At 40.6% G+C, this 25501-nt stretch overlaps 1 protein-coding gene across 8 annotated transcripts in view; it reads right to left on the bottom strand.

Moving 5' to 3' along the window:
- ZNF366 (zinc finger protein 366) overlaps positions 1-25501 on the bottom strand; it is a 53479-nt gene that overhangs the window by 6049 nt on the left and 21929 nt on the right. For 6 of the 8 annotated variants that reach the window (XM_061621189.1, XM_061621207.1, XM_061621182.1 and 3 more), the window contains 4 exons: positions 12902-12970; positions 10468-11783; positions 8951-9142; positions 592-766 (listed from right to left, as the gene is read on the bottom strand). In XM_061621189.1, the coding sequence (XP_061477173.1) occupies positions 592-766; positions 8951-9142; positions 10468-11772 (1672 nt within the window). In that variant the 5' untranslated portion in view covers positions 11773-11783; positions 12902-12970. Of the gene's footprint in view, positions 1-591; positions 767-8950; positions 9143-10467; positions 11784-12901; positions 12971-21838; positions 21943-25501 lie in introns of all 8 variants that reach the window. The other 2 variants (XM_061621217.1, XM_061621227.1) reach the window with 2 other exon arrangements.

Below are 25501 nucleotides of genomic sequence, written 5' to 3'. Positions count from 1 at the left end.
AAGCCGATTTAGGCCATTCAGTTTTATAGATCACATCCAGCTTCCTCACTCAAAGTGTAACATCTATAAGCTTGATTTTATAGCTGTAACAATTCATGGAACCACAGCATAAGTAAAGTAGCCTTGATTGCTTAATCAGTGGGGAAAGTCCATATTACTATCCTTCCTATAAGATGCAAGATGGATTTTTAAAAGCTTAACAACCAAATATTGGTCTCAACCCTGCAATGGTCCTGAACCTAAGATACAACCTACAGTATCTGTCATGTGCAGTAATTTCCAACAGAACCAGACAGTCCTTTATGTGTAATCTGAACACCTGAAAGACCAGAGCAGGTCATGTGACAAACTCCGACACTTAATTGCTTCCTGGTCAGGTATGTTTCTCTCCTCTGTGTAACAATGGGTTTGCCCTCTGTTTGGCCTATCTTGAGACTTGGCTACTCCACATAGTCTACCCCTTACTTGGCAAGATCTGGTTCCATTAGGTCCATAGAATGCCTGACTCCTCAGATGCACAAAATGCTGTACATGTGGTATGATACTATTATATCTAATGCAAAAAAATCACCCTGGTTGCCACTCATTTACCTTGAGAACGAAATCCTCTTTCCATGACTCCATGCTTGACTTTCATGTGTCTGGTTAGGTTCCCTTTCAAGGTGAATTTGCTGGGACAGTAGAGGCATTTGAACGGCTTGCTGTCTGAATGCAAGTGCATGTGCCCCATTAAATTATGCATTCGATTAAATTCTTTTCCACACAGCTGTCAAAAGACCAATGACAATCAAAGTGATTTATTCTGCAGATACACTTTCCAGAAGACATCATTATTATTTTTTTGAGACAGAGCATGTTGCAGCGGAGACAATTTCTTAACAGCTTACAGTCCTAAACTGTATTTACAGGAGAAATCTGAACAGTTTCTTCTGCCTATAAACCCATCAAGAGGCCAATCCCATCCCTTCCTTAAATCTGTGTCAATGGATGAATAGGTCCCAAATCAAAGTAAGTCTAGTTTAAGGACCTGGGATCGGGGGGGGGCTTTGCAGTTTGAGGACTGATTTAAATTGGATGTGGCCATGTGACAAGCATTTGCCCATTTAGGCATCCCACATGCCTGTAATCTTCATATATACTAATAGTGAACTCAGAATTCTCAGTGCTGTTCCTTGTGTAGCCAACATTACCCTCCTCACCCAAGAGGGAGGTATCAGCAGGCTCTGGGGAACTCAAAGGTTTGAGAAAGCACAAAAAGTCTTTTGAAATAAAAACACTAAAGGAAAGGAACCTAAAAAACAGCCCTATAAAGACTGAGCATGCTCAGTGAGTGTGGAAAAAGTGAGCTGACTCTTGGGATAACCAGGGGTGTGTGTGTATAGAATAGCTGAGGGCATGACTCGCTGATTGGAATCCTGCACAGGTGCACTTTATGCTGCAGCATTTTGTTGCAAGGCCTGCTTATCAAATATTTTAAAGGTGTTAAAACATGAATTGAGCCATTGAACAGAAGGCTTGGCAAGATCAAGGAATAAGAAGAGCAGAGCTGTGCACTTAAGTGCCAACAGCCAAGTTGTAGATAGCTGCACAGGTGCAAATCGTCAAGGTACATATTGAGAATTAACATCTAGTTAATTCCTGACCAGATAGCAGAAATGGCTGGTCATAATATCCCTTTGAATCCTTTAATTGTGCTGTTTGTTTTTGTGGGACCAATACTCCCATGTGAGGATTGGGAAAGGCTTGCCTGTTTTCTTTTGGCAGTTAAAATGCATGTTAGTTATAACTGGGGGAGGATATTTCTTGGGACACAATCTTTATGATTAAATTAATGGAATTTGTTAGAGTTAGGGAATGCAGGCTGATATTAACCTTTTTGGAAGTAGAGTATTTTCATCTTATATTGGAATGTAATGTAATTTGGGTGTAATTTAAGAATCACATGAAAGGTGTCGTATGTTACAGACTTGTGTTAACTTGTGTTTTTCTCCTTGTGTTTTTTTTCTTTTATAACTTTTTGTCTTTTTATTGCAGAAATGTACAAATAAATATAAGCTGATATGGTGGTTTGAAATAATGTAAGGTTATGTAAGCATATGTATATACATTCTTATGATCAAATAAAATAAAAATGGTCAAGTTAGAAATAAATGTATCTCCAGTCTATCTCAGCTAATCAGAAATAATGAAAGTATATACTTGATTTGTGGAAGTAATTCTGTAACAGGCCAAGACTCAGCTGTGTCTGCTGGATAGCACCCATAAGGAGAGCAGAGCCAGCCCTACTATAAGGCAGACTGAGGCAGCGGCCTCAGGTGACAAAGTGTTGGAAGATGGAGCTGTGTATATTTTGTCGCCTGCCCTGCACCCCTACACTAGCCTGCTGCCCTCTGATGTGATGGAGGATGCTGTTTGTGTCACTGCTGTTGAACTAAGATACAGCTGCCACCGCAGTCAGCTTCAGAATATGGAATGGGAGGAACATCTTGTCAAAATGACTTGGGCCAACTTTGAAGAAGAGGGGTTGTCTTTACAGTTAATTGTTTTGGGCTTGGTCTCCACTGCTGCTGATGCTCACTGAGGGTTAGGGCTGAAAATTGAACAGAAGCTGCTGGAAGAGTCCTTAAGTACCTAAGAGGGTTTTTTTAATCCTATCACTAAAAATGCAAACTGTTAATATAACAAGCGTTTTAAAGCAAATGCGGGTACATTAATAGCTACTTGAGGGAAAACATAAGTTTGTTGCAGTGCAGCTTGAGGGCAAATTTGGGTTTGTTGCAGTGCAATGTTTGAAATGGCCCTCTGGAAGTGTGAGAAATTCTATAGACTCATTCAGTCACTCTGGTGAGGTTTAATACTAAGAGCACAGCTGCCTCTTTCCAGGAGATGGCAAAAAGAAATTGGGAGGAATGCAGCCAGAATCAGGACCTCTATTGGCAAGGAAAAGAATGCCTGGAATGCTGCAGGAAAATAAGAGAGATGAAGAGGAAGGTTGTGCATTTCCTCTTTAGGCATTACGACGCCTCTGTTTCTTCATTAATCTTTGCTTTAGTCATGTTTCTGTATGTGGTGGCCCAGAACAGCCCCGCCCAGAGCCATTCTTTCACAGTCTATCAAGCATTTTTTATAGGAGTCCTTAACAGAGTCTTTGGTCTCTGGGGTGTGCAGTTCTTCGCCTTTGTTGTGAAACAAAACATTTGAATGTCATGAGAAGGAAGAAAGATGGACGCAAGCTGGAAAGACTATTGGCACCTTATGGGAGAAAATCTCCCTATGGGATTGTTGGGCATAGCAATTTAAATGAGCCTGACTCTGAATGCCAGGATACCTTCTATCCACCAAACTATTGTATAGTATGTGTAGGCTTTATACCACACAATGGTGTATCTAGTGGCAGGTGGAAATGTCAGAATCAATGCTTACAACTTGCTTTTATGGAAATATTTTACTTCAGTGTGTTGACAACTCTGTCATTTCAAGGATTCACTTTCTTCACTACCACAAGGTGAGAATGCACTACTACATGTGTAATTCACAGACACTGGCTTAGATGTCTTTAAATGGGGATTAGACAAATTCATGGAGGACAGGGCTGTCCCAAATTATTATTTATCATAGTTGTCATCCTCTGGTCCTTTTTTCTTAGGTGTATGTACACATTTTTGTAATACAAGGCATATTTTTGGCAAAGTTATTGACCCACAGCTAAAACCCATAACATACATACAGCATAATCCTATGCAGAGCTATTCAGAAGTACGTCCCTTGAGTTCAATGGGATTATCTCTCAAGTGGGGATGGCGAGAATTTCCATTCAGTTCACATTTCAAGATGAATCTATTAAATTCACATTTTCCAAAAGAATATAAGAACCTAAATACCGGCATCCTTCAAAATTTGCACTTACTTGGATTTTGCGACACAGTTCACCAACCAAACAACATTTACAAAAATGCATATATTGGGGAAAGTGTGCATAAAAATGAATATATGAGTGAAAATAACATACAAAGATTCATTATATGATGAGAAATGGCTTGCACAAATGTGTACTTTAGTGAAAATGCCTATTAAAATGTGTTTATGAAGAGAAATACACACTAAGATGCTGGAGAATTTTCCCTACTCCCATGCAGGATTTCAGATTTAATGTAGGATAGTTCCAGAATTGCTCAACAAATTTTGATAGCAGTATCACTCTGGAATTTTTAGAAAACATTAACCTAGGACTGTAGCTTTGCCAAATAGAGGAGAGCCCAACCTAACACCAACCTAGTGGGCTACAGTGGTTGAGTGTAACCCTCTTCCAATATGCAAGCACATGCGAAAAACTCAAACCTTTGGGAATTAATATGGCTGACAGCTGCTTCAGTGACATCCTTGCATTAGCAAAATGACAACGTTTGGAAGTAGGGATATCTGTCAATTTTGGTTTCTCTCAGTTTCTCATTTTTCCAATCTTCAGTTCTCCACTTTTCCCACGTCACTACATACATTTTTCAAAAAACGTCCTCATGAAAATTCATCAACATTTCAGTACAATTTTTTTCAAATATATTCCTATGCAGTTTTCCCTAACAAAATGTATTGTGTGTGTTATTTTCAGCAATATATGGATTTACAGTATATGCACACTATGCATTTTTGCACACATTACTTGGCTGGAGGACTGCATCATAAAATTCAGAGAAGTGCAGATTTTAAGGATGGCTGGATTTCACTCCACATATTGTTCCAGGAAGTGCAATTTAGGTACGTTTGTCTTTAAAATGCAAACCAAATCTTAATTTCCACCCCTTCTTTACTTGGAAGCAAAAGCCATGGGAAGGTTTTCTTGAAATAAAGAATAGAACCTCTAGATTGACTTGCATCCAAAGAGAGTGGGCAGCACACTCTTCAGAGAGGAAAAACCCAGTGGCTGAGGAAACGTGAGTGACAAAGGGTTTCTTCTCCCCACAAGCCATGTACGGCCTCTGTGGAGCCATGATTAGCTGTGGAGGAAAGATGGGTGTTTGCTTTTGCTCTGAGAAACAAGTCAAAGAAAGCTGAAGCCTGCCGTGAAGGAGAAAGGCCACTGCTGGGCTGTCCTTCCCATGTATCCTTTTTTCTTTTCTTTTCTTTTCTTTTCTTTGTTTTAAAAAGAAGTTTAATAAGAAGGGTGTTCCCTTCCTGAAAGTGAGAGAGAGGGAGCAAGAGAAAGACTGTAAACTGTCCAAAAGGGCCGTGAGAAAACAGGAAGCTCCAAAAAGTACAAGAGAAAGCAAGATGAAATCTATTTGCAGGCCATTCCCTTGGGACATGCAGGCCATTGTTAAGCAAGCAGTTCGTACAGCTATATCCTTCCTTCTGCTGAGGAGGAGCTTGGTGCCAAAATTGCAGCTATCTGGTCATTGCCTTAACTCACTGAATGCCAGCCAAAGAGCCCAAATTCCTCAGGAGATTCTTAAAGTTGGGGGTGGGGAAAAGATTCTTAAAGCTGATCAGCCTGACTCTCTGTGTCTTTATTTCCTTCTGATTTATTATTTATTTGTTCCTTTATTTTCTCAGTTTATAAGTCTTCCATCTGTAACAGGACTCTCAGGATTTCACATGAGCACAGGCAGGGGATGGAAGTGCCATGTGAATTTATGCCCCAAGAATGAGCAGTTTAGTGCAAGGATGGGGAACATGGGGCTCTCTGGATGCTTTTGGACTACAGATCCCATCATCCCTCATAATTGGCTATGCTGGCTGAGTCCAGGTAGGGGCAAATGTGTCAGTTTCAGTTTCTCAACTTCGCAGTCTTAAGTGGTATAATTCTTGTTTAAATGTATAGTGGAGATGGGGCCATTTAGCAATGAAGACAAAGGGGTGGACTTCACCAGCACCTTCTTCTTCTCCAGCTCACCGCAAGACTTTGGCTGTTCACATGAAGAAGCAGATACACATTTCTGCAGGTTTAATGTTTACGACACCATGGTGCAGATTAAGCTGCAGTTTAACCAATTTATTTTGTCCTGTTTGAAATATGATACCATCCTATCCAGTCTTGTTAATAAACTCTCAGCCTTAAGGTACAGGCATCATTTGTATTGTGTACTGATAAAAACTGTCTCACGCATGGATTGATTCATGTGTTTAGCTGGTATATCAAATTGTTAAGCATCCTTGACCTCCCTTTAGGATGAAATGTGCTATGCAAATGTCAGCTATATTTATCAGCAGACTAGCAATTACACTAAGTGCTGTGAAAGTGCAATCTTGAGATGAGAAACAAAATTGAAAGGAAATAAAGAAGATCACATCTTAACATTTGAGTTTCAAAACTTCCTTATTTGGGCTAAGGACATAGGAAGCAAGCAAAGAAGAGCATAACTAGGCCAGTGTTTCATCAGCTCCAACAGGCTGTCTCCAAAAGTGGTAAAATATTTAAAATACCACAGAGGTATTCTATTGTTTGTTAAGCCCCTTCACATGCTACTTGCATAAAAGGGGCATAATATGACTACTGGGGAATAGAGATGCACTCCTGGTCCCACCTCCAGCATCAGCCATGCTTCCTGGATGTGCTAGAATTCCGCCCAATTCAGATTTGATATTGAATTTTTCATTAATTCTTTTATTCTCTATCATTATGGATCAGATTTTAATTTTTCCACAGCTCTTTTTGAAAATGTTTTTTTAAAAAAAATCACCTCTAAAATATTGATATTAAGAATGAAACTTTTATCAATATTTTCTTTCATTTATTGATATTTCCTTTTAAAAAATTGATATTTCCTTTACAAATATCTATATTAATATCATTATCTCTTGCAAAGGGAAAAAACAGATTGGTAAAAGCAGCAGCTAGAGAACAAAGAACAAACTTGGATCGATATCGGCCTCTTAGGTTGACACAATGCTTTGAAACCGGCACCAGCCAAAGGTTCCCATCTCTACTTCCACACATATTAGCACAGTTGTTTGCAAGGAAAAAGCTTTCATGCAACCTGACATAATTGGGTGTTTCATTATGTGGAAGCCTATGTATAAGTAGCTGTTCTCACACAGGCTATTCTTTGCAGATGACTGCACTAATGCAATGAATGTCTAGTGGCAAGGCCAGGCAGCATGCCGAGAGTCCAGGCCAAAAGCATAATTCCACTCCCCTACTTTGTGTGATGCATTTGTAAGTACAGTAGGGCCCCACTTTTCGGCATTCCGCTAATACCATGGTTTTCAGTTAGAGTAATTAGAGTAAGGCCCCACTCATACAGCGCTTGTTCCGCTTTTATGGCTTTTTCGGGCATTGGGCGCCATTTTATTGATGGAGTTCCACTTTTTGGCTGGTTTCGCTTTTCGGCGGGGGTCTGGAACGTGACCCGCCATATGAGTGGGGCCCTGCTGTAGTTAATCTTTTAGCATAGCAGCACCTGTATGCTTTGGAACTCCCTGCCTATTGATATTAGGCAGGTGCCCTCACAAGATTGTTTGATGCCTGCTGAAAATGTTTTTTATTTCAGCAAGCCTACCTAGACATATCATTTATTTACCTAGGTAAGTTTTACTGATCTAATTTCAGTTTTAGTGATAATTATTTCATATATCTACTGTTTATGATATATATGATATATATATAAAATAGTTTAATTGATTTTATCTGTGTTTTATCTACAGTGTTATTATCTACACTACTGAGAGTGTTCTTGGATTCAGCAGTTTATACATTTTTCTAAATAAATAAATGCTTCATTCACACGATTAATATTCATTTCTGTAAGCTAGCCTTTCCCCAGTCTGGTGCCCTTCGGAGGGTTTGGGTGACAGCTCCCATCAGACCAGCCAGCAACGCCAGTGGTCAGGGAAGATGGGAGTTGTACTCCAAAACATCTAGAGGACACCAGCTTAGGAAAGCTGGCTCTTTAGAGTATTAGGATGTTTTCCAAAGCATGTTAGTGTGTGCATGTATGCTTTGTTTCTTGGATCTGTGATTTGAATGTAAATGTCAGGTATTTCAGGGTTCCAGATCAGGAGCCTTGGGTCTGAGAGAGGGATCAGACCCAGTGAGTTGCCATGAACTATGTGAGGTAAGCCTCGAAGTCCATATCAGGCAGGTGTGCCAAATTGGCCTTACAACTGGCAGGCCATAAAATTGGTCAAGCTTGCTATACTTCCTAGAAAGATGCCCTTGCCCTTTTGCCTTGTCAGTAGAAATGTGCTTTATGTTCATGGCCTCTGTGTCTCGCCTAGTCCTGAGAGTAAAATGTTCACTGGCTATGTACAACAGAATGTACATTCAACTGAAAAATGGCCCTCTTGCTCTCTGTCTCTCTTTAACAACTTTCACACAAATGATGTGGAACAAATTATTTTACTATTTGTTGTGGGTGAAAACTCCATTAAGATTTAAGGATGGTCAGGTTCTGGTCATGAAGAATACCCCTGGTTGTCTTAATTCTAACAGCTGTCAAGATTAGTTTTCCCCCCTGAAATATAAATATGCTTCCTCCTTTTTAGAGGCCAAGCCTACAATTAGGCTTATTAAAATGGACTTGCAGCATCACCAATGGGTGGCACGGCTATTTAATTTATTGTTATATTTTTACCACCATGAAGGGTCTTGGGCTCCGTAATGGAAGAAAGGCAGGATATAGAGGTAATAAAACAAAAATAATTGATATTGTATATATTGATTCATTTCTATATTATGTGTACCACTTTTCTGTTCAGGAGCCAAAATGTATTTTCAAGTTATATTAGTGATTACCACTATCACATGTGAAGCTTACACCTGGTTAAATCACCATGGAAGCTATAGGAATTTGATCAGGAATTCTAGCTACAGATATTACATTATTTTGTTATTTACTGAATGTACAATGTGTGATGAATATTCAATCCCCGTTTTTATTTGCTATACTTTCTTATAGCACAAATACTTGGGGATAGAATTTCGTTACACTGGATTGTATGCCTTTGAAGCACTCACCTTACATTTGAAGGGCTTGACATCTGAGTGGACAATCATATGGGCTTTGAGTGTCTGTTTCTGCACAAAGCTCTTGAAACACAGGTGGCACTGGTAGGCCCTGATGTTGGTGTGAATTAATACATGTCTCTTCATGTTGGCAAGCAGTGTGAACTCTCGGCCACAGATCCCACACTTGTGCTCTTTCACACCCTTGAAAAACATAAGAGCAAGGAAACGGAAGAGTATGGCTATTGTGGCAATATACTTTTAATAGCAATACAGCAATTTCCAATTTGACCAACTGTCACATCCTTTTCTTGTCTTTCCATTAGACATGTTTCTGGTCCTTACAGCGGCCATGCAAACTGAACCAATATAATCCTGTTGCCCATGACTGGAAGTCAAAGATATAAAGAGAATCCTGTGATCTGTAGACCACCAGTGGTCCATGGGCTTCATTCAGGTGGTCCACACTAAATATTCATATTGATTTTTAATTGTATTTTATTGCCTCTTTTATTTCTTCTATTGTATTTTACTATATGACAATTTGAATTCTATGGAATGCAAACTGTAATACAATAAAATACATTATAAGAAACACAAACACAATTAAAAATCATTTACAGCATCTAGCACAGTGTATTACAATTGCTACTACGGACACCATCATTCTCACAACAATCCTAACTTGAAGTAAGTTAGAAAAACTATAACAAAGAGAAAATTATTGTTATCTCCACACCTTCACACTTTATTGCATTACTAATGCACTATTCTATTTCCAGGCATCTTCAAGACATCTGAACACAAGAACCTGAGTGGAAAATACTGTGTATCTCTGCAAAAATAATGTGATATACAAGTAAATAATAACAATTAATTGCACTTCAATTAGCAAGAAACGCAACAGTTTTATCATCACTTTTCACTGTCTTCTATAATGAACAGTTGGTATTTTCACTCAGATATTACAAAGCATTGTATGAATTTTATAGTGCAACCCTATGTGTTTACTCTCAAGTATCCCATCAAGATCAGTTAGATTTATTCCTGTGTAAGCATACATAGGATTTTAGTCTTTAAAAGCAATCCTAGACATGTTTACTGTGAAGTAAACACGCTCTTGCACATAGGTCCTGGTTACGGGCTTCCCATGGACATCTGGTTGGCCACTGTGAGAACAGGATGCTGGGCTATATGGGTCATTGGCCTGGTCCAGCAAGCTCTTCTTAGATTCTTAGGTAGGCCCCACTAAATCCAATGGAGCTTACTCCTTAGTAAGTATATTTCAGACTGCAGCCTTAGTATATGTCAGACTCAGTTTACAAGTGCTTAAACCAAAGATGGGAAAATGGTGGCCCTCCAAATGTTGTTGGACTACAACTCCCATCAGCCCTGGCTAGCATGGCCAATAGACAGGGATGATGGGAGTTGCAGATTCCCATCCTTGGCTTAAATGGAGGTACATTTAGTGATGCACACCACTAAGATTTCTGTAGCCCACCAGTTGGGAATCACTAGCACAGACTTACCTTATGAGTCAAAGAGTGCTGCTTGAGGTGATGGGGTTGCACAAACTCCATGCCACATTCGGTACAGATGTATGGGCGGATGTCCTTGTGCTTCATCATGTGATTCTGCAGTTGGCTTGGGTACTGGAAGGTCTTATCACACTCTGTGCAATTATACTGTATTGGACCTCGGTGGGTGGTTAGGTGCCTTTTCAACTGAGCCAAGGTTGGGAAGTCAAGGCCACACTCAATGCAAATATTTTCCCGGCCATTCTCATGCTTGGACTCATGGGCTTTCAACTCGCTGGGATAGGCAAAACCTCTCCCACAGATCCTGCAGCTGTAAGGTTTGATGTCACTGTGCTGCATCATGTGTCTCTTCAAGTGGCTGGTTTGGGTGAAGGCCTTGTGACACACTTGGCACTTGTGAGGCCTGGTGCCCTGGTGGGTCAGCATATGGGTGTGCAGATGGCTCAGCTGCTTGAAAAGCTTGCCGCACCGAGAGCAAGCATGTGGTTTGATCCCGCTGTGCCCCAAAATGTGAGTGACCAAGTTGTACTTGGACGTGTAAGATTTGTCACACATAGGACACTGCCAGCGTTTTTGTTCCCCTCCTACATCGACATAATAGCTGTCATCTATCTGGATGTTAACGTCCACCCTTTCCACCTTCTGCTTATTTTCAGCTTGTTCTAACTCAGCGCTCCTGAAAGGGGGCTCTGGAGGCCTTTTCAGTGGGAAAGGGCTTCTGAAATGAAATTCTGGGGGCATAAAAAAAGGAAACATCAAGGCAGGGTGAACTTTGGGATAGTATGGATAGGGAGACTGCAGAAAAGTGGTGTGTCCAGGCCAGAGCACATTACCCTTGATCGGTTCTTCCTTTACTGGTTGTGCTCCAAAGTGTTCCAGAGTTCTGTAGAACTGAAAGCCAATGTTACACAGGTCAATCATGTGGGCGTTGTAGTTTGGCTGTGTGTGATGGTGGTGACGGAATATTAAAGGGAGGCTAGGAGAGCCTCCAGCGGGGTTGTCTTCAGATCTGTGCAACGGGGAGGTGGAATCTCCTAGAGGGACAGCGGAAGGCATTTTTGTGGGCATGCTTTTACGCTTACGAGATCCCCCTTCTAAGGAGCCCTGGAAGTTCTGGAGGTCTGGAGGAGAGCCGTATCCAAAGTGGGCAAGCTGTGCCCTGAATTCTTCATTGAGGGGGGAAGCTATGTCCGACTTCACAACAGGGTCCAAGCAGTGGGGAAAGGGAAGGCTTTGTATATTGTCCATATTGCAGTGAGGGTCCTCTTTCTTCATTGCCTTTAATTCCTCTTGCATAATCTAGCTTCCTTTAAATAAAAAGTAAATATTTTTTAAAATCACTCTTGTCTCTGTTTGCTACACCATATTTAACCCTAATATTTGGTACTTTTTAGTGTTTAAGTCGAATCCCCAGTTTGTTTTGAATGGTATGAGTCAACCCTATAGTGCTCTGAACATGTGCAAAGTTGTTTCTCCTAAGCATTGAGTACCCCACACCTGCCCTGCATATGTCTGCACTAATGGCAAAATAGTTGTTTTGGACTTCTGTTTTCTTCTTCCCTTGGCTAGGCACCTTGCAGTTCTGGCAACCAGCCAAGGGGATGACATTCTAGTCAGGCCTGTAAAATTCTGGCTGGCTGGACCTCCAGGAAAAGGCAGGTTGGTTAGCAATGCTAGCCTCAGAAGGAGGAATGAAATATGCCAGAACACCTCTATACTCCTTGCATTGTGTGTAGCTCTGTGGTAGAGCTCGTGCTTTGCATGCAGAAGTTCCAGGTTCAATGTCTAGCATTCTCGGGCAGGGCTGGGAAATATCTCTGTTTGAAACTCTGCAGAACTGCTGCCACTCAGTAGTTTTTATTTTATTAACAAAACCTCTATGCGGTTTACAAGAAATATTAAAATCATTCATAAAAACAGTAAAAAAAAACTAGCAATAAAACATGTAAAAGACAATTAAAATCAGCAGTGAACTAAAAAATAACTGAAATACATCATGTACGTATCTGGATAGGCCGGCCTAAATAGAAATGTTTAAAGTAGGCGTCGAAAAGAATACAGGGGAGGTGCCTGCCCAATGTCAATATGCAGGGAGTTCCAAAGTATAGGTGCTGTCATACTAAAATAATGATTTCTTAGCTAGAAGAACCAATGGTTTGACTCAGTATAAGACTGTTTTCTGTGTTCCTATGCACTGATCCTGCATGATCAGAGTTGCAGAACAGAAGGCAGACAAGGCTGGTGCTGAAACAACACCCTCAGTGCCCTAAATTTATGACATCTGATAAGTCCTAAGTCTGGGTTCTGCTGTGCTCTGTCCAGCCATTTAAATGAAGCCAAGAGTGTGCATTAGCTTTTTGGCCTAATGTCCATTGAATAAATGTGCATTTAGCGTAGAAATCAATCGCGCAGCATTTGTACTTACATTAATTCATCCTCTTTTTGCCAAATCTGCTTTAAATGCATCTGCATGGGCTGCAGAAGGCATTTGTCTCTAAGGGATAGATGGGGAACAATTATTACTTAAACTGTTATAGCTGTGGTAAAAATATATATATGAAAAGACAGTAATGTTAAGCTCAAGGTCCTATGGTGCAAAGATGAAAGCAATAATAAACTTGTCTCAGGACACAGTGTGCTGTCTGGTATATCATACACACACTTGTAAAAGGATATGAAGAATTTCATACATATATATATCTTGTATATATATGCTACAATGTTACAAAATCTTGTGCATGAATATCTCTTTTTGGACTGGGAACTACATATGCAAATGAGTGCTACATGTTTCTCTTCCATAAGTATCACCCTATACATGGGGGGGGGTAACCTTTTTCTCTCCGAGGGCTGCATTCAAGGTTGGCCAACCATGTGAGGGCCACATCTTTGTAGTGGTCATGGTCAATATGACCATGCACACACTGCACTCATCACACGTACAGACCACATGTAGATATTTATAACACATGCCACACGCACAAACCCACACACACTCAATACATATCCAGACTACACACACATGCAAGCACACAGCATTCTCTCTCTCTCTCTCTCTCTCTCACACACACACACACACACAGAGTCACACACTTATTATACATGCAGTCACATACATGCAGCCCTGGACTCCTATTGGGAGGAAGGGCGGGATATAAATCTAATATAAATAAATAAATACACTCACTCAGCATCAGTGGTGGCTTGTGGGTCCATGTCAGTGGGGCAGTGGAATCTACTCTGGGTTTTAGTCCAAACTTTCAATAAGCTCCTTGAAAGTTCAGAGTAAAACCTGGACTGAGGGTAAAGTCCATTGGGACTTCCGGGGAGGGTTAATCACTATGATAAATTGCCTAGTACTCTGAACTGTCATTGTTTATAGTTTTATAGTTTTATCGTTGTATTGTTTTATTATGATGTATTTTATTGAAACAAAGAGTGGCCATTGGCCAGATAGGCGACACAGAAATTAAATTATTATTATTATTATTATTATTATTATTATTAAAGGAGTGCTGGATTGGCTCTGCTGGTGTGGTTGCACCGTACCAACCTCATTGCTGCCTTGCTGCTCCCCCTTGCCTTCTGGTATGCCACAGGGGTGGTCAAGTAAGTAGCAGTACCCCACTACCAACCACAGCTGTTGGTAGAGCTAATCTCTATGCATTTATCTAACCCTTTTTAATAGCCATCTAAGATAGTGGCCATCACCACATCCCATGGCAGTGAGTTCGATAAATTAAGCATTCATTGTGTGAAATAGTGCTATCCTGTATCTACTCTAAACCTAGTGCTGATTAATTCCACCGAGGGACACACTCCCCAACCCCATATGGGGGGGGTGAGGAAGGCTCTGTTTCCACTTCCTCCACACCATTCCTTTTATAATCTTTTATCATGCCTCCTTCCTGCCCTTCCTCAACTTTTCCCCAGACTACACAAGTCCTCAATGTTTTAGTCTTACGGAAGGTGCTCCAGCTGCTTGATCATTTTGGTTGCCTTTTTCCACAGCTTTCCAGCGGAATGTTAAGCATTTCAAGATGGGCCATCACAACTATATACAGTACTCCAGCTATAAGCATACTATAGATAAAAGCATTGTGTACTACTATAGCATGTTGCTTAATGCAAATGGGCTATTGCATTTTCAACCCCTTTCCTAATAGTGCCCAGCACTGAGCTTGCCTTTTTCACTGGTGAAAAATGGAAATGGACTGCCTTCAAGTCGATTCCAACTTATGGCAACCCTATGAATAGGGTTTTCATGGTAAGTGGTATTCAGAGGGGGTTTACCATTGCCTTCCTCTGAGGCTGAGAGGCAGTAACTGGCCCAAGGTCACCCAGTGAGCTTCATGGCTGTGCGGGGATTTGAACCCTGGTCTCCCAGGTCGTAGTCACCACAATTCCAATATCTTTGGTTGTAGTCAATTCAGTTTTAAGAATCGGTGCCTGAGTTTGCTTCTTTCCTTTTCCTCCCTCTAATCCTCTGGTAAAGAGGCTGATTCCCCTTTTGATTGCCTTATCATCCATATATTTGTTTTATCAAAATTTGTCCCCTTTTTACTTTTCTCATTTGGGTGGGAATTCCACTTTTAGTTTCTTTCTTAATTCTTGCCTTTTATGACTCCTTTGACGCTGCTACTTAAGCCCACTGGCACCCTCTCGGACTTCTTTATATTTTTTCTGATCTATGGTAACCAGGGTAGAAACACACTCACTGTTCTGCTGTTTTCAGTGCGCCTCCACCTCTCTCTTCTGAAAATGAGGGCACACGATGCTAGTTAAACCCCACCCCTTTTTACTGTAAACTTGGTGGGAGCAGCTTGGGTGCTTCTTGTTTTTTTTTAAATTGAGCTTCAAAGAGATTTCTCAACTGATCAGCAGATCAATCAGTTCCCCCTCCTCATGTGGCTAATGAAAATACTTTGCTCTGGTGACTAGTGTGTTCACAGCCATATTTTATCTGAGTCACAGTTATAATGCCTTTAAATCACTTCCAAGCTTCCTGAAAGAATTTGACCCTCCTGACTCACTCTAAATCTCCAACTTCTTTTTAAGAAATCCCCTCACTGTTGTGAAATTTCCTCTTCTGGGGAAAAAGAAAAAGATAGTGTTGAACTTTCTAGGCAATTTCCCACTTGTGCATATATATTGAATTTGAAAGTGTTGGGGTTATTTTCCAAAGTGGTTTGCTAGCAATCTATCCAGATCCTAGACACCACTGAAGGTAAAATCAAGAGTAACATCCCCACATGTCAGTTCCATGATTAACAGTTCTAAGGCGCAAACATTTGCAGTGCAAGCCTATGCTTGTTTACACAGACTAGGTCCCATGTATTCAATGCAATTTACTACTCCATAACAATTCAGTTATTTTATCTGTATCTGTATCTGTATCACAATCTGAGACCCACATCTGCACTATACCATAAAAGTGGTATAGCAGTATCATACCACTTTAAACAGTGATGGCTTCCCCAAAAGAATCTTGGGAAGTGTAGTTTGTGAGGCATGCTGAGAGTTGTGAGGACACCCCCTATTCCCCTCACAGAACTACAATCAATAGCAATCACTCTGTGTGTAAAACCACAGAGTGGTTTAACAATCAGTCCGTCTTTCCAGCTAACTCTAGGAACTGTACCTGGAATCAGTCACCTGCTTTAAGTGTACGGTGCAGATGAGATCAAAATATACATTTATCCAATCAACATGAGGATGATTGAAGTAATTCATTTTCACTTTTTACATTTTTGCTCCACCCGCACTCCCCAATTTCTTTTTTTCCTCTCTAGATCAATATTAGAATTTTTGTCAAGGCAATGATAGCACGTCCCCAATACTATGTTACTTTTTTGTCTGCTATTTCTACCTACAAAAGTTCTGTGATATGCAGCACAACCCTAAACACACTTACTATGCAGTAAGCCCCTGTTTAGCACAATTTGTTTATTTATTTGTTTGCTTTTTAACAAGATTTATATACTGCTTACAAAAAAATCTGTAAGTGGTTTACATAAAATGGTATAACTATAAAATATTCATTAAAATAGCAATAAAAACAAAAAATAGCAATAAAATAATAAAATTATCAAAATATAGATAAAACCAACAATTTTTAAAACAAATGTACATAATAAGATTATATGTCTGGGCAGACTTGCCTAAACACAAATGGTTTTAGCAGGCACTGCATACAGTATAAGAAATGTGCCTGCCTAATGGCAATAGCTCAGTAGAACTTCTGAGTAAACATGCCTAGAATTGCACTGTGAATTTGTTTCTCCCAACATTTCAAATTTACTGCTGTTTTTGACATACTGAACATACTGAACATTAATAGTACAACCCCATCCTGTCCTTTCTGTAGGTTTAGAGCCAGGAACAACTATATCCCATTGATTCTATGCAATTCCACCAAATTTCTGAGATGCTCACTATATCAATGTTACCAGTTCCAGAGAGGGGAGCTGTGTGTCACACCCAGATGTCAGCTCTGTCTCCATGTCTACTCAGGCAACAATGTTACAGAGGCTAATAATGTTACCCACAACATCAGGGGTTCAGTCACCTGTTCAACTTCCAATGTCATATATGCCAGCAATGTCCTGCCGCATTTTACATTTTACACAGGACAAACACGTCAGCCCCTATGCAAAATGAACACATCTGACATCAGAAGCCAGTGGGGGGAAACATGTCATTCTCCCAGGACACTATGTTATGTAGCCTTTGAATTGCCATCATGGAGCAAGCAACAGAACATCAAAGGGAGACATGAAATATGAGACCTCTGAATTATAATACATCAAGAGGTTCAATGCTATTATTTGTGAACTGAACCAAGTCAAAGGATTTTTGTCACATTAGACAATTGCCTTACCAATGCTAGGATGTCTGTGCTATCAGCAACTGTTTTGTGACTTACTACTGTTAATTAAGTAATTCTTATCTGTATTTTTCCACATTCCCTCTGACCTCACTGTTTACAGTCCCCCCGTGTAGCCTCCCGTGTAGCAACCAAAAAACATATGTCATAACAAATGTGTTTGTTTTTAAGGTGCCACAAGGCTCTTTGTTATATTTATGCTGTATGTTCACTTTTATATTTTCCCTCTAATTCACCTATCTTGGCTTTGAAGCATGTTGTTGTTGTGTGCCTTCAAGTTCATCACTTTCCCTGGTTCATGCTTCTCACATTCCATGCTCCTATTGTGTGCATCATACAACTCCGGAATCTCCTTTTGTATCTGTGCGCATCAGCCTCTGGGCTTCCTTTCAGCTTTGACCCAGCTGTGTCATTAGTCACAGCGCTACTTGTACTTGTCCTTTGTTCTTCCCCAGTAGCTCAGTGAATGCCTTCTGACCTGGGGGTCTCATCTTCCAGCATTATCTCATGTTGCATTTTTGATACTCTGTTCATAGGGTTTTCATGGTAAGAGGTATTCAGAGGTGGCTTACCATTGCCTTCCTCTCAGTTTGGATGCATTTTACCTCTCTATATTAAGTCATTTTGCATGTGATATTTTTATGACCCCTTTGACAATTTGATTGTCTCTGCGTGCTTAGTATTAAGTTCTATCCTCTCTTCAGTTTGAGGCTGTAGAACAATCAGACAATTCACTCACCCACCTCTAACTATATGAAATATATGCCCAACACTTTTCTTCCCCTACAACATATACCCGAGGCCTTATTTTTATTCATTCCTGTAGTGTTATTTATCCTCAAAACAACAACATAATGTCTAATTTATCAATATCCGCAGAATGGCTGGAACCCAGCAGCCCTAGAGCAGAGTGTCATTGCCAAATTTTAGCTGGCAATGTGTCAATATAATAAGGTCAGTGAGCAAAATCCTGGAAACCACACAGAGATACACACTTTCAGATCAAAATAAGCTTCAAAGTGGAGGCAAATCAAGATTCGCAAGCTTCACCTTTGTTCATTGGCCTTAGACACTTGTGTATACTTCTGGTCCTATATGCAAACCTTTATATCCCAATTAGGATGGATGCATCGGTCAATTTTGTCTTTCTCAGCTGCCTATTTTCCCAAACCTAAGTTCAGATCCCCACATAAATTTGTAAAGAAAAAGAAAAAATTCAATCCTTTTGAAAATTCATCCGCATTCCTCCTAATACTCACATTTGTGCATGCAATTATGCCTAATATAGACATTTTGGCAAATAACTTTCTCCAATACAATGCTTTTTAGTATTTTCAACAATACATGCATTTTTATGCAGGAGCAACAGGGAGGGGCAGCAGCACTTTCCTGGTCTCCCAGCACAGGAGTTGCTGCAGCTTACCAGGAGGGAAAAGGCAGTGGGGAGGATGGCATGGTGCAGATGCATCAGCAGGAGCACCAGATTGGTTTTGCCAGTGCATCCACACCACAGCAACCTCCCTGCCATCTTGCCCTCCCACTCTCCCTCCTAGTAAGCCACAGTGACACCAGTGCTGGGAAGCACCCCTCTCTGCCATCCTGTCACTCCTGTCTTTATGTACACTTTCCTTTAATTTACACATTTCTGGTTGGAGATCTGCATCATAAAGTTCACAGATGTGCAAATTTTGAAGGATAGCCACAGTTTGGTTTGTGCATTGTTTCAGGAAGTGTGAACAAGGTAGGTCTGCATTACAATGCAAACCAAACTGAATTTCTCCCCCATCCCTGGTCCCAAGGCAGCAAAGCTGTGCATGAAATCTCCCTTGGTGGATCATGAACCATGCCTGAAGCTCAAATGGTCAACACCATTTGGCACTGTATTGTACAGGGATGGGAATTTGCCTTCTCGTTGCTTTACATGAGCAACCTTAAATCGGCATCAATGTCTATTATGTAATTTGGTTAGAAAGCCAGCTCTACTTTAACTTTACAGATAATGCAGTGAAAAAGTAATGAAACCCTCTGTAAGTGGGATGTGTGCAAACAGCCCAGGATTCTTAACTTATAAGCGTCTGTTTCCCTCAGAGTGCCAGGCTTGGAAGGGGAGGGGAAACAATATTTCCTGCGGAGAGATAGGATAGAAATACACAAGTCGCCAGAGCAAAGTGTTTCCATTGGCCACATCTGGAGGGACAATGGGTTGATCTGCCAATCAGTTGCAAAATCTCTTTGAAGATGAATTTTAAAATGCACTCAAGCTGCTCCCACCAGATTTTACAGTAAAAAGGTGTGGGGTTTGACTAGTGTCATGTGCCCCCATTTTCAGGAGAGGTGGAGATGCATTGGAACTAGCAGGACAGCAAGTGTATTTCTACCCATAATCTTACAGCAAAAGACTGTTTTCTCTTGATGGCCTGACCATATGAAGCTGCTTTGTACAGAACCAGGTCATCATTTTGCCCAACACTGTCTCCTGTGACTGGCAGCAGGGGCTCTCTGGAGTCTTCCCTGCCTGAGATCCTTTAATTGAAAAGGCCAAAGAGTGGATCTGGGACTTTCTGCATGCCAAGCATGTGCTCTGTCCCTAAGCTCCGGCCTGGTCCTGAGATAGCAACCCTCCTGCAGTGCACTGAATAATGTAACAAGCACAGCCAGAGAAATCGCTACTGAGAGGCATGTTACTAGAAGTTCTGTAATGAGACATGCAAAGCGGTTTGGATCAGGGGTAGAGTGCAAGAGGAGAGAGGTTTCACCCTTAGCTCCACATCAATTCCTTGGTACAAACTGCCCCCATGAAGCAGCTATTAATCTCAGCAAAAAGACACTGACACCTGTATTAATATCTGTATGTTTTCTTCTACGTGGTAATAGCAGCTTTGGGGGTGTGCAATCTGCAGCAGAGAGTCAGTGTGGGGGTCAAAATGTTAATTAATCCCTGCTTGTGCTCAGCCCCAATCCAAATCAGGGGCTTCTGCAGATTTTTTTTGATGGGGGGAGAGAAAAGACACAGTAGTCTTTTGTAACATCTAATTTGGCACAAATTAGATCAGCAATCTAATAAATCCTCCAAATGTTGCTGGACTATAACTCCCATCATCCCTGACCATTGCCCATTGTGGCTGGGGCTGATGGAAGCTGGAGTCCAACAACATCTGGAGGGCCATAGATTCCCCACCCCTGAAGTTATCTATATAATTTGTGAGAATTCATTGGTGTAGACTGATTATTTATTGCCATTTTTATACTGCTTTTCATTCAAAATCACCACTCCGTGGGGGCCAGTGATACAAGGGCAAGACAGGTTGTAACTTTGTGTTGCATTTTTTAAAAGTTTACATGTCAAATTATCAAGTTCTGCAAATAAATTAGAATGTACTGCCGGGCCATGACCTATGGGTTATGTGTGTATAGGCTCATCCAAAAAGCATGGTGCTTCAACACACTGGAAGCAGAAGTCATTGCCTTCCATACAACATTGGATTAATGATTTGCACTCCTTGTTTTTATATTTGAGCTGGCAATGTATTGACGTGACCACAAATAAGAGAAATATGAGAACATTTGCCCCGCTTTTCTTGATATTTATGCCTTGTGGCTGGCACTCCAGTATATTTGAATTAGCAATTTATAAGATCAAAATATCTGGGGATATAGTCCTACTCTGACTAGACTCATTGAAATTAATGAACCAAAGTTAGTCCTATCTATTAACTTCAATAGATCTACTCTGAGTAGGACTAGCACTGCCTACCACCCCTTTAACCCATCTCACCCTTTGGTTGGTATGTTACTTTAATTCTCTTGTTCAAAAACTGCTTTTAAATCATTCTGCAAATAAATAAATCAAGTAATTCATTAATCCATCCAAACAATTATGTGTGTATGTGCATTTAAAAACAGGCATAAGCAATGTCATACAGGTGGGCATATCAGTGGGTGTGTCAGCATGCCTCACCTGCCTTGATTATAGGGAGAAAAAGCTGTACAACCAAATTGATTCCCGGCACTCTAAATGCTGCCAGTTGGAATGTCTTTTTTAAATGTCTCACTGTTCATCATCTTTAGAGAAAGGGAGTTCCATTCTCAACTTCATTTCTGTGCATGATGTTCTCATTTCTAAGTGTAGGATGTAGCTGCTAAATGTTAAGCATGCTGCCAATTGTGATAGCGAATGGAAAGGAAGACAGGCTTCCTGTACTTGGAAGAACTGTGTGGTAGGAGGAGAGTTTTCCTTATCCTTCTGGACTGGCTGCACCTGCCCAGATTCCTTCATCTGCAGCACCACTCCTGTTTCAAGCACAGGAGTCCTTGCTGTTCTCCTTCATTTCCTGCCACCCTTTGCCACACAGGCTAAGAATCTCTCTTTAGTGATTGTGGGCATTGAGACAATTTGTAAAATGTCACTTGGGATATAGCACTGCTGTCATTCGTGCATGAAGCCTGCAGTGAGATAATTTTGAAGTCATGACTCACCCCCCTCTTGTCTTTGCTCTCTCTGTCCTTCCATCACTTACATTTCCATGGAGATTTTAAGCCACCTTAAACCAAGTGCAGAGGCGACCACAACTTTAGCATATCTTTTCCATGAAGCAAAAGGAAACACAAGCTAATCAAAATAATTTTATAGCTCATCACAAATACTTTCACAGAATGCCTTCTGGGTCTTTATCACATTATGAAAAGCTATTTCAGTATCACTAGATCAAGCACATCAAGTTATTCCAGAAATATATTAATTTTCAGAAACATTACATGAATCAATTTTTGAAATAGGTGTGAAGGATACTTGGACATCCTTCAAAAAGATGCTGACTATGTGCTTGAGAAGGAATATTCCATCCCAAAGCATTCTTAGCACAATAATTCACAAAGCATTTGAGTGGGTGGACTTGGCTTTAAACCTGCAATTATAGTCAACTGGGTTATTTTACCTTTTAAAATCTTGAGTATTCCCTGTTTAAAAGTTTACAGATCAGACACTTTTAAATTTGTTTTTAGTTACCCATTTAGGATATTTATAGCCCACTTTTCAATTAAAAACAAAACTTCCAATGATAATATCAAAACAATAATGTAAACCAAAAGTACTTAAAACATCAATAATAAATTTAGTTAGCAATTTACCCATTATCAATGGTCTGACAGTTTGGAGGTTACATTATGCTTGCAAAACAGGTAAAATATAACAGAAATTGGGCCTTGTAGTGCTTCAAACAGAGACAATTTTAATTTTTTAAAAAGCAGCTTTTAGTTAGAAGTTATAGACTGCCTTCAAGTTGATTCCAACTTATGGTGACCCTATGAATAGAGTTTTCATGGTAAGCGGTATTCAGAGGTGGTTTACCATTGCCTTCCTCTGAGGCTGAGAGGCAGTGACTAGCCCAAAGACACCCAGTGAGCTTCATGGCTGTGTAGGGAATCAAACCCTGGTCTCCCAGGTTGTAGTCCAACACTCTAACCACTACACCTACATTTCCAAATTTTGATGTCAAAATTTAACCATTCGAAGTTTGAAATCAGAATTTGGTATAGGGTTACCAGGTCTCTGGTTTTCAGCTGGAGTCTCCGGTTTTGGGGATCCCCTCCGGTTCTCTGGGTAGCACATCTTAATCTCCAGACTCTCAGCTTCAGTTTAAAAAAAAAAGTTTCTAGGTGGTCTGGTTCCCGAGATATACACGAAAACATCAGCCGCCCCCGTGCAACTGTTAAATCTGTTTTACAGATCTTTATAACAGCTCCTAGCTCTAACTACAACTCCCATCAGCCCAATCCAGTGGCCATGCTGGCTGGGGCTGATGGGACTTGAAAAAAAGTAACTTTTCCAAGCTCTGGCTCTAACCCCACCCTTTCAGGATTGTAGCCAATAAATGAAGCCAGGGTTGTGACTTATTGAGCCAGGCATGCCTAGGCTTAATTTCAACATCAGAAAATGGTGGCTTTTGAGATTTTGCAGTTTGCGTAAGTAATATGGCTTAAAGTTTTTTTCTCTCTTGTGTGCAAGAGTCAGACCCTGGGCTATGAAATATGAAAGTATTTAACCCAATACTTGCTTTCCATGTACCTGGAATCCCATTGGACTCCATTAGGACTCACTTTTGAGTAGACGTGGTTAGGATTGTGCTGTAAATTAATGGGACTTTTGAGTAAACATAGCACAGACTTGTGTTTGTGTTGGAAATCTTTCTCTCCCTCTCCAATCCTATTTTTAAAGCAATTAGGCAGGGTTTACCTAGGTATCACAGTTTTTATTATGTAGGAAACTAATACTGATTTAAAAAAAATGTTCCTCAATGACCAACTGGTTTGACAATAAACTATTATATGAGGTGTATTTTTACACCTGCAAGTGTGTGTGTATATATATGGAGCCTTTCCAACAACCCTGTGACGTAGGGTTGGTGATTGGAAACCAAGGCAGCTCACAATAATAAATCGCTTTAAAAACCAATAACCATAAAGCAAGTATAAACAGTTGCAGAACAGCTTAAAGTGGCATGATTCCAAATTTTGGGTTGGGTGAATGAAGTTTATTTATTTATTTTTATTTATTAATTATTTGATTTATATCCCGCCCTTCCTCCCAGTAGGAGCCCAGGGTGGCAAACAAAAGCACTAAAAACACTTCAAAAATCATAAAAACAAACTTTAAAATATATTAAAACAAAATATCCTTAAAAATATTTTTTAAAGCTTTAAAAACATTTTTTTTTAAAGAAAAGGTTTAAAAACATATTAAAAAGCAATTCTAACACAGACACAGACTGGGATAAGGTCTCAACTTAAAAGGCTTGTTAAAAGAACAAGTTCCTTAGCACTTGAGGGTACAGTTTTCCCTGGTTGAGTAAGCCCCATTGAATACATTTGGACTTGCTTCTGAGTAAACAAACATAGGATTGCACTATAAATATCTTTACAGGTTGTGTAAATAATAAACATATTTGATAGTCGTGCTTATATAAATATTTTGTCATACTGTGTCCCAATAAGTATCCGATTTCACACTATGCTTGTACAATACTTCCTCTACATTTTAAGTATGCCTTGGGGTGGTCATGGTTCTCAATTGTTTTCATCCTGAGGGGCAGATAGGTTGAGAGTTGGTGAGTAGCCCATGGTCACCCACTACAGTTTATAGCTCATTTCCATTTTGAAAAATTAATTAAAACAATTTACATGCAGGCAAAATTTATTAAGTGGATTCACACAATACGTTTAAAGCACATCCAACTCACATTTAAAGCGCACAACTTCCCCTAAAGAATCCTGGAAAGTGCCATCTCCCCCTCACAATTATAGTTCACCTCCATGACATCACTTGGGCCCGCCTCCATTACATCACTCAGGCCCGCCCCTCAAATCTCAGGTTTTGGGATGCTTCTGACCTGGCAACCCTAGTTTGGAATCATAAAGTTTGTCTTTTGTACTGGTTAAATCAATGGCATTAATATAAAATTTGCTTTGGCTGCAATCCTATGGCCCCTGGACAAGTATCCCTGGGCCCATAGCAAGTTTCAGATCTCCCTCTCTGAGGGTGGAGAGGTTTGCCCTCTGAGTGGGAGAACCAACTTTGTGAGACCTTTCTCCACTACCTTGGAAACTTCTGCAGCCTTGGCCTTACTGACGCCAGAGCTCCAATACAAAGGCAAAAGTTATGTGTCATGACCCTGGAGTCCAGCAGTGATTGGGGTGTTGAGTCAGAGACTAGAGTGTCACCAGCTGTGGAGCCAAGCCAGGTTCCTGGCTCTGAGCCTGATGCTAGTGATCATGATACCACCAAACCCAAGGCTGGCAGGCAGGAAGCCCACTGAGCCAGATTCCATAGAACTAGGGCCTTGTGGATGCTTTCCTCTGGGCCTGAAGAACTGAGCACTTCCAACAGGTGCTACTCCACTGTTGAAGGCAGTATGCTTGTGAATAACAGTTGCTGGAAACTGCAGGAGGGGAGAGTGCTGTGGTACTCAGGTCCTGTTTGTGTGCTTCCCACAGGCATCTGGTTGGCCACTGTGATAACAGGATGCTGGATTAGATGGGCCATTGGCCTGGATCCAGCAAGCTCTTCTCATGTTCTCAACAGTACCTCACCAGTTCAGTGGTGCAGAGAATACACCAGGTTGGAGGCCATGGAGCACCAGGGAA

The sequence above is a fragment of the Rhineura floridana genome, chromosome 1, assembly GCF_030035675.1.
Source record: "Rhineura floridana isolate rRhiFlo1 chromosome 1, rRhiFlo1.hap2, whole genome shotgun sequence".
NCBI classification, from domain to species: Eukaryota; Metazoa; Chordata; class Lepidosauria; order Squamata; family Rhineuridae; genus Rhineura; species Rhineura floridana.
Note: the sequence above shows the minus strand (reverse complement) of the source record. Positions and strands in the feature narration are given on the sequence as shown.